Raw genomic sequence first — 9,672 nt, 5'->3', positions numbered from 1 at the left:
CAGACGCAGATGGGATCACCCACTTGCTAGTTTTTCTGTTAGGTTTGACAACTTTAGTGCAGAAGTTGCCTTTCTGCTTCGCTAAGGTTGCATTCCCAAAACATCTGCCCTGTCCTGTGATTTGACTCAGGGTGATTCCTCTGCGGGGAGTGTCCCATCGGCACTGGTGGGGGGCGCTGGCCGAGGAGTAACTGAAGGGGGTGTCCAAAGCAATGCCTTCATAAAAAGGGGGTTTGATATCATAGCAAAGCCAACAGGAGTTAGTTAGGTTCGGTTTGGTTTCGTTTAGGGTTAAAAAGGTAGCTTCTAGCATACGAAAGATTGGGTTTGGGTCTGACTCAGCCATGCGGCCTATCTGGGGGGTATCTGCAAGGCTGGTCGGGGTGTCAGTGGCTTTTGGGGTCAGGGTTTTGAGGTGGGTTGTGTTTTTCCCTCTCAGCACATTCCTGATAATTTTGTTGGGTCCCACTGGTCGAGGCGTTGGCGGCTGGAGCCTGATAATTCTCACATTCACCCACCTCCTCGGTCCTTTGAGGACCACTGTCCATGTTCTACCCGTGGCCCAGCTAGGGTGATCTGGCTGTAGGACAGTCATGTTATAACTTACGCATGCCCGTTGTCTAGGCTGTGCAGTGTGGTCTCCGCAGCCAAAGGGTGCCCAGGTGAACTGTAAGAATTTGTCGGGCTCCTGTGGTTGCCACCCGTCTGCCCATGGTCTGGCATCTGTAACAATGGTTTCGCAACCCCAATACCCACAATGTCCCCATCCCGGGTAGTCACAGTACCTTTTCCCTGGGTTGGACGCTGGGCACCAATAGGATATGTACATGAGTATGATGTGTGGGCTTGAGGGCCGTATTTTCGGTTGCCCTGGAAACAGATCGGCTATGTGGAATACGAAGGATGGAGCGTTTGCGGTGGTGACCTCTTTGAACACCTTGTCGCTTGAGAGATGTTGCATGACCCATCTGAACGGCTGGTGAGGGTAGTGGCCTGGATCGGCTTGCCCCCCGGCCACAAACCCCATCAGCAGGATTGCACAGAGACACTGCACATGTCTGGGTCTCACCACCGTGGGACGCTCAGGCTCTGTCTGGTGGCTTGGTGGTCCGTTATCTCTCTCTGGAGCAGGTGTGTGTGTGTCGCGGGGACGGTCCACGAGCGTGTCCTGCGAACGAAAACTCACAGTTTTCCATTAGTTTCATTCTTAAGGTCAGGTTTGATTGACCTGAGTGGACACCACCTGATCTTGCCCTCCTTTTTAACTGCCGCGTACCCCCGTCCCGTAAGCACCAGTCTCCAGCCCCGTTCCCACTCGCCTAGCTCGTTTTTGACCATGACCTGTGGGCCCTCCTCTAGTGTCTGGGTGGCCCAGTGTTTTCGAATGGGACTGTTTGCTTCATCTCCCCTAGGGAATTGGTTCAGTGCTAGCAGCGCGGTTGCTAGCATGCGCGTGTGGTCTCCTGAGGGGATGGAATTGGCAAAGCCCTCTGCCTTTGCCAACACTTCTAACTTGGCTTTTAGGGTCTGATTTGCTCGCTCGACAATGGCCTGTCCGGTGCTGTTATATGGGATTCCCTGTGCTAAGGTGATACCCCACACTGAGGCGAATTCTCGCACTGATTTAGAGATAAAATTGGAAGCATTGTCAGTTTTAATTTGTTTGGGGATACCAAGCCATGCCATAACTGTCAGCCAGTGCTGGATCGTGGCCTTCGAGTTGGGTTTGAGATGCTGTGTCGCTATGATCACTCCGCTGTAGGTGTCCACTGTCACTGCAAGCCATGCTCGGGGCTTCAGCAGTTCGCAGAGGGTGAAGTCTGACTGCCAGATTTCTGATGCCTTGAGGCCTCTCGGGTTGACTCCACCGGTCCATAGGGGTGACTTCTGGCAGTGAGGGCAGGTGGCCACTACGTGCCTCGCGTCTGCTGTCGAGATCCCACATCTTTTTGCCAGTGCTTTGGCCCCTATGTGGAGTGACTCGTGCAGCTGACGAGCTTCCTGCAGTGTCCACACTCCCTTCGCTGCGGCATCTGCTTTGTCGTTGCCAGTCTGGAAGAAGCCCTTGACTGGGTTATGGCTGTTGACGTGGATGACGGACACGGTGCCCTGGCGTGAGGAGAGTGCCTCTTCAAGCATGGAGGCCGTTGTGGATGTTGACACACCTGGTCTTGACATGGCTAGGCAGAGCTTTGCCACGAATATAGAGTCTGTCACGATGTTGAGGTGTTCGTCCTGGAAAAGTCCGCATGCCAAGACCACTGCTGCTGCTTCCAGCTGTTGCACTGACAGCGTGGGGTCGCACGTTTTGACACAATGCCATGTTTCTCCTGCCTGCCACACTGCTGCTGCGGTAGAAGTCATGGAGGAGGCGTCTGTAAAGACCGTTGGTCCTGGTTGCGGTCGGTCCATGACCTTCGGTGGCACATCTATGTCGACGATGGTCAGTAGCTGGGTCCAGGGTGGTTTGGTGGCGTAGGAGATCTCTCCTCCAAAGCCGGTGAGAGCGAGGGCCAGGTGCTCCGATATTGCAGTTGACTCCGTGGTCGGTCGCTTGCGAAAGGGGAGGTGGATCCTTGCCGGCTCGGTTCCCAGGTGTCTCAGGGCGAGTCTCCTGCCTTTCGTGATGAGGTTAGCAACGCACTCAACTCCTGGGGAGAACGCGTGAGTCGGTCTTCCGAGGACCACCCACTGAATCGGCTGGGATTTTTCGGAAGGTCCTTGGGCAAGTGCTCCTACTCCTCCCTTCTGCGTGAAGTGGACGTATAAGTCCAGTGGTACGCCCGGGTTCCACCTGGCAAGCAGGCTAGTGGACATCTGGCGTTCGATGAAGTCGAGGGATTTTGTTGCTTGCGACGTCAGCTCCTTGGGGTCCCACGGGTGTCTTCCTTTCAGGAGGTCATACAGGGGGTCCATGACCTCTGGCGGAACTAGGATGATGTTGCGGAGCCACTGCAGAGATCCTACGAGTCGCTGCATGTCGTGGAGGGTCTTGATGTCTCGGCGGACTTTTATCTTGGGTGGGGTCACGTAAGAGTTTGTGATCCCCACTCCCAGGAAGGTCACGCACGGTCCTCTCTTGATCTTCGTGTTCGCGATCTTGAAGCCGTTGGCCTGGAGGGTTTCCGTGATCGTGGACACTAGGTGATCCACTTGGCCTGCCGATGGTGCGGCGACGAGGATGTCGTCCATGTACTGAATGATGGTCGCAGCAGGGTGGGAGTGTCGGACTGGCATCAGTGCCCTGTCCACGGTGATCTGGCATATGGTCGGGCTGTCCACAAGGCCTTGAGGTAGCACCTTCCATTGGAAGCGGAGGTTAGGTCGCTCGCCGTTCGGGAACACGATGGAGAAGGCGAACCGTTCTTTGTCCTCGGCATGCAGGGGTATTGAAAAGAAACAGTCTTTGATGTCCAGCACTGCGCACGGCTGCCCTTTGGGGATGGCTGAGTTTGCGGGCAGTAGTGTCTGAACTGGACCCATGGGCTGAATTGTCTTGTTCACTTCCCTCAGGTCGTGGATGAGGCGGTAGCCTTCTCCTGATCTCTTGGGGATTACAAACACAGGGGTGTTCCACGGGCTGGTGGAGGGTTCGATGTGGCCTTTTTGTAGCTCGCAGTCGACCAGTTCCAGCAAGGCTGTCATTCGAGGCTTTGACAGGGGCCACTGCTCAACCCATACGGGGTCTGGTGATTTCCAAGTCAGTTTGATTGGTAGCAGTGGGTGTACAGCAGTGGCCCTCATCATAAATTTGTAATCCTGACTCCTAGCATGGCGAGGACGTCCCTTCCTATCAGGGGTGGGGAGTTTTGCAAGATATAGGGGTGGATTGCTACTGTTTGTTCTGGTCCTTTCTTTGTATGGAGCGTTATAGCTACCAATTGGGTGCTTTTCCAAGCTCGGGACAACCCTCCCACCCCGTTCACTGGGGGGACTTCCTTGTACTGCCAGTGTCGGGGCCATAGGGCTTGGGGTAGGATTGTGCAGTCTGCTCCTGTGTCCGCCCAAAACTGAAGCCCTATTACATGGGGGTCCCGACTATCATAGAGGCGGCATGTCCCCCAAATTTTCGGGGGTTCCTTCCCTATTTTTAGGGCCAGGGCCACCCAGGGGTTGTCCCGACCTGGACTGCCCCCTGTTGACCCTGTGGTATAGGTGCTGCTTGCGGTGGCGGTGGGTACGAAGGCGCCTCAGGCTGTGCCGTGATACTCGCTGGCAGGGGTATGAAGTTGGCTGCTTCCTGTGGGAGAATGGGGTACGAGGGCTCCCCGCCCCATTGGGGGTTGGCATGGATGGGCCGCCTCATATTCGCAGCGGGAGGAGGCTGGGTGCGGCCCGCGGGCCCCCTCCCCTTTCCGTTTCCCTGGAGCCGGGACCTGCATTCCCTAGCCAGATGTCCCTTCCTCCCGCAGCCCCAGCAGGATCCCCGCGGGCGTGTTTGGGGCGGAGGCGCTGCGGCGGGCCGCCGTGCCGGCTGTGGGCAGCTCACCGCGATGTGACCCGCCTCCCCGCACTTGAAACACGCCATGGCATTGGTCAGGGTGTGGACGGCTGCCTGAATGGGCGTCAGGTGTTCCTCCCTAACTACGTGTCTGATCATGTCAGCCAGGCTAGCTTCGGCTGGCAGGGAGCGTAAAATATCCTTGGTAATAGAGTTGCACTGCTGGCGCAGGCAGTTGGCCACCACGGGGCCCCTTGCCTCTGCCGGCAGGGTGGAGGAGTCTATCGCTGCCTGCAGGCGATCTACGAACTGTGTGAAGCTTTCGCTCTCTGCCTGCCTCACGGTGGACCCGGTGCCGGCTTGGCCACGACTCGGGAGGCTGCACGGATAGCCTCTCTAGAAGCCCGAGTGGTCGCTCTGACCTCCTCAGCCTGCATCTGTGCAGCTTGCTGTTGTGGCGTGATCATATCATCATGCTTTCCTATCAGTCTGGATAAGCTCGATCTGTGCAGGGGCTGCCGCGCGCCGGATGCCTGGGCTAGCTGCTTTCTACAATTATCCTCCCATTCCTGCCTAAAGACGATCATTCCCGCCCCGTCCAGTATCATACGCCCTATCCGTTCGATATCAAAGGGAAGCAAGTCATCGTTGCTAAAAAGACCATCGATTAATGTAGTAACTATATAGCCGAGTTGATCCCCTTTTCTGCAATGGCTTTGACAATTGACTGTATATCCTTTGGGTTTATCGGGGTATATACCCTTTGTTGGTTCCCTTCCGGACCGGTAAGCCTTACCGGGAAGGCTTGTATGGTGGCCGCCGGGGACCATTCAGCACAAGCTATCTTTATTTTCCCCCAGTCAGTAAACTGGGCTGATTCGTATTGTAGTTGTTTTTTGGCGCGGCTTAGAGCTTTACTCGGCTTTGTTTCAAGCCGTGCCGGTTCCGTTTCGTCTGAATCGGAGCCATCGCTAGCTTCCAGCAGCTCCTCTGAGCTGGTGGAGCTGTTGCTGGTCTCTGAGCCGGAAAATGAGTGCCAGTGCACTTCCGGGGCTCCGCGCCGTTTTGTTCGGCCCCGAGCTCGCTCCTCCCCGTAGGGGTGGCGCCGCTCCCGCCCCCCCGGCTCGCCGCGCCTACCGCGGGGGGTGGTTTTTCCCTTATACGGTGGCAGCTTCGGGCGGAGCTGCTGGTTGGTTCCGCGCTCCGTGCCGCTCTCCGCCCCTTTCTCCCGCGCGCGCGCATACCCGAGGTCGCGCTCCCCCCAGGTGTTCGCGCCGGGACCGCCCGAGCCCCGCCCCTCCCCGTCGCTCCCGGCGCCATGTTCAAACGGGTAGGGAGGCGGCGTGGCCACCCCGTCTTCCCAAGCCGCGGTTTCGGCGGCTCGGGCTTCTTTTAGCAGCCCTTGCCAGAAGCGCTCCGCGTGCTTTTGCGTCTCCGGCATCGGATCGCGGGCGGGCGGCAGCGGCGGCTCGGAGGAATTTGCGGTCTCTCAGGGGATATGAGCGGGGGGGGGTTTTTGGGGATTTTCGGCGGCGGGGGTGTCGCGGGGGGTTCCTGCGGGGGGGGGTGGGCTCTGATCTGGGGGAGGGGGTGTCGCGCTGAGCCCTCCCGGGTCCCCGCTGCCGGGCAGATCGCTCTCAGGGGCAGTCTGCGTCCCCGCCCCCACACCGAGCTTGGGAGTAACTAATAAACACGTGCGCGCCGCGGTCCATGTCTCCTGCTCTTCTATCGCTTTGCGTAGGGCTTTTTCTACTCTGCCCCACGCTTTAAGATTTCTGCCGCTGCCGGAGGATTTTGTGTCCTCGGCTAGCGCGGCAGTGCATTTGTCCCATATTTCCGGATGTAATACATCCACGGGGCGCTCTATTGCCCCTAGCTCAAGCAATCTCGCTACGGCAAGATGAAAATCCTTGAGCTTACACCCAATACCCCACTGCGAATACATAGCACTCACGATCCTTGCCATTGCGTCCATGACGCCCGCAGATCCTAGGGGACGTCTCCCCTTACGCCTGGGTACGGTCCGACCATCCTGGCCGCTGCTTCTGTCCAGGTGAATCCCGTCCACCGGGCAAATTTTTCTTCTTTTGTCCCGGGCTTCGGCACCAGATATGTTGCCTTTATGAGAGACAACGGCGACCTGGTTACAAGAAGACAGCACGGCAGCCCGGCCTCACCCGGGCTACTCGGACTAACGACACACGCTGACACCAATGTGGTGGACGGTCGAAAGCGTTTATTATCTTATCTCATGGGTTTAAATAGTCTTGGGAGACTTTGCTCCGTCAGAGGGGGGCTGGGGGTCCCAGGGGATAGTGGGTAGTGGAATTTTACTTGGGCCGGTGTGGCTGCATTCCTCTGAGGTTTCTGGAGTTAATAGATAAGTGGGGAAGAGAGGCAGAGAGGGGGATGGGTCTATCTTTCCGTCACACCCCGAAATCTTCCGTTCGCCTGTCCCTTACCTACCACAGGACAGAAACTCCCACCTGATGGGAACAAACTTTCTGGCTGACTGCAGAGGCCAGAACAAAGCTGAGTGGTTTCCCTGGCATCCCCCAGCCGTTCCTGGCCCCAGGGGCTGATGGCATTTGTGCTCCCTCAGGTTCATGTCCCCACAGCAGCAGCATGGGGGTGCTCCCGCCTGCTGTGTGCAGTGCAAACAGGGGCTGCTGAGCCAGTGCTGCCGTGTCTGTGCCTGCAAGGATGCGGCACCTCTGTGAGCTGGGGGAGAGGCCAGGGCTGCAGAGGGGGGATGTTGTTGGCAGCTCCATGAGGGTGTTCTGGGACGCTGCCCTGTGCAGCGCACTGGGGATGGATCAGCCCCTGCTCTGCTGCTCCTTCCTGTCTCCCCCAGGGCCCTTGCAGAGCACCAGCCGTGCTGTTTGCCCCCAGCCTGACCACAGCCAGCCTGGGGCTGCTCACGGGGGTTTTCTGTGCTGAGCATTGGCCTGGCCATGTTCTTGAGAGAGCCTGGGCAAGGAGCCTGGAGCCCCCAGGCCCTGGCCTGAGGTGTCAGCGCTGCCCCAGCAGTGCCCATGGCCTGTCCCTGCTGCAGCCCCGGCACTGCCACCCCCAGGACTGTGCCCGGCCCCGAGAGCACTCAGGCCCTGCAGCAGCACCAGGGCCACCAGGGCAGCGGGGCAGGGCCACGGGAGCAGCACTGGCAGCACCAAGTGCTGCTGCTCCTGGGCACAGCTGCTGTGCCAGCACTGATCTGCCCCAGCTCTGCACACAGACATTGCTGCTGCAGCTCCAGAGAAGGCAACAAAAGGGCATCTCTGCAGAAAACTCTGCTGGGATATCCTTTAGTTCCTTTAAAGTCACTGAGAGTGCAGGCCCTCATTGACACAGTCTGTAGCCGCAGGGAAGGTGGAATGAAACAAAGTGAGAAATGGCACAAGCAATGACATTTTTTGAGGACAATATTAAATGTCTATTACAAACAAAAAGAACCTCCAAAATGAAACCAAAAAGAAGTATCAAAGATGACGTTTATTGCAAGTGATTTGCAGAAATTGGCCAGCAGTTTAATGTTTCCAAAACCATCCAGTCATCAGTGTCCACACTGCAGCCTTGAGCTCCTGGTTCCTCAGGCTGTAGATGAGGGGGTTCAGGGCTGGAGGCACCACTGAGTACAGAACTGACAGGGCCAGATCCAGGGATGGGGACGACATCGAGGGGGGCTTCAGGTAGGCAAATATTACAGTGCTGACAAACAGAGAGACCACAACCAGGTGAGGGAGGCAGGTGGAAAAGGCTTTGTGCCGTCCCTGCTCAGAGGGGATCCTCAGCACAGCCCTGAAGATCTGCACATAGGAGAAAACAATGAACACAAAACAGCCAAGTCCTAAACAGGCAGTAACAGCAATGAGCCCAAGTTCCCTGTGATAGGATTTGGAGCAAGAGAGCTTGAGGATCTGTGGGATTTCACAGAAGAACTGGCCCAGGGCATTGCCATGGCACAGGGGCAGGGAAAATGTATTGGCTGTGTGCAGCAGAGCATTGAGAAAGGCACTGGCCCAGGAAGCTACTGCCATGTGGGCACAAGCTCTGCTGCCCAGGAGGGTCTCGTAGTGCAGGGGTTTGCAGATGGACACGTAGCGGTCGTAGCACATGATGGTCAGGAGGCAAAACTCTGCTGAGATGAAGAAGAGAAAGAAAAAGAGCTGTGCAGCACATCCAGTGTAGGAGATGTTCCTGGTGTCCCAGAGGGAATTGTGTATGGCTTTGGGGACAATGGCACAGATGGAGCCCAGGTCGCTGAGGGCCAGGTTGAGCAGGAAGAAGAACATGGGCGTGTGCAGGTGGTGGCCGCAGGCTACGGCGCTGATGATGAGGCCGTTGCCCAGGAGGGCAGCCAGGGAGATGCCCAGGAAGAGGCAGAAGTGCAGGAGCTGCAGCTGCCGCGTGTCTGCCAGTGCCAGCAGGAGGAAGTGGCTGATGGAGCTGCTGTTGGACATTTGCTGTGGCTGCACATGGGCACCTGGTCATGGAGAAAGGACAGGGACAAGTCAGGAGAGGCTGCTTGGAGCCAAACCTGGGCCATTCCCTGCAGACTGTCCTGCTGGGACTCCTCCATGCTTTTGCCTGCTTTGGGAAAACCTTTGTCTGCAATCAGAGCACAATCACACTTCTGGCTCACCCTGAGATAAACCAGACCTTGCCCAGAGCAGAGGGATCCCTGAATGTCTCACCCTCTCCAAAAATCTCTGGGCAAGGTCTCAGCACCCCCTTGTGCCAAGGACATTCACGGCTCCCTTGGCCAACCCATCAGCATTTCCTCAGCTGTGGCATCTCTGCAATTCCACATGGGACATTCAGGGAGCCCCCAGAGGCTCTGGCACAGATCTCCACCCAGGAGGGCAACTCAGAGCTTGGAAAGGGCACAGCAAGGAGATCCCTGGCTGTGCCCATGGGGGGATCTCAGGGAGGGGCTCAGTTCATTCCACTTTCCCATGGACTTCTTTGCCCAGAGCCCCAAAGGTCCCAGGGAAGCTTGGACACCCCATTCCCATGGACACCCCTGCCTAGCAGGAATGCCAAGGGCAGTGCCTGACTCACCTGCAGCAAATGCCAGAGCCTCCCTGGGAGCCCCAGATAACAGTGACAATATCCGGGGAGTGCAGAAAAAAAAAAGATGTTGTGGTGCTGTGCCTGAGAGGGCAGAGGCAGCCGGGCACTCAGGACAGTGTTCCCGTGCCCTGCTGTGCCCGGCACCTCCCACACACCAA

At 57.4% G+C, this 9,672-nt stretch overlaps 1 protein-coding gene across 1 annotated transcript; it reads right to left on the bottom strand.

The window, feature by feature from the left end:
* Window positions 1–7,968: 7,968 nt before the first annotated feature.
* LOC116807374 (olfactory receptor 14J1-like) lies at window positions 7,969–8,901 on the bottom strand. The gene has a single exon (XM_032745416.3). The coding sequence runs from the start codon at window positions 8,899–8,901 to the stop codon at window positions 7,969–7,971; it is 933 nt and encodes a 310-aa protein (XP_032601307.3).
* Between the last annotated feature and the right edge of the window lie 771 nt (window positions 8,902–9,672).

This window comes from Taeniopygia guttata, chromosome 37 (assembly GCF_048771995.1).
Source record: "Taeniopygia guttata chromosome 37, bTaeGut7.mat, whole genome shotgun sequence".
In the NCBI taxonomy this organism is placed as follows: domain Eukaryota; kingdom Metazoa; phylum Chordata; class Aves; order Passeriformes; family Estrildidae; genus Taeniopygia; species Taeniopygia guttata.
Note: the sequence above shows the minus strand (reverse complement) of the source record. Positions and strands in the feature narration are given on the sequence as shown.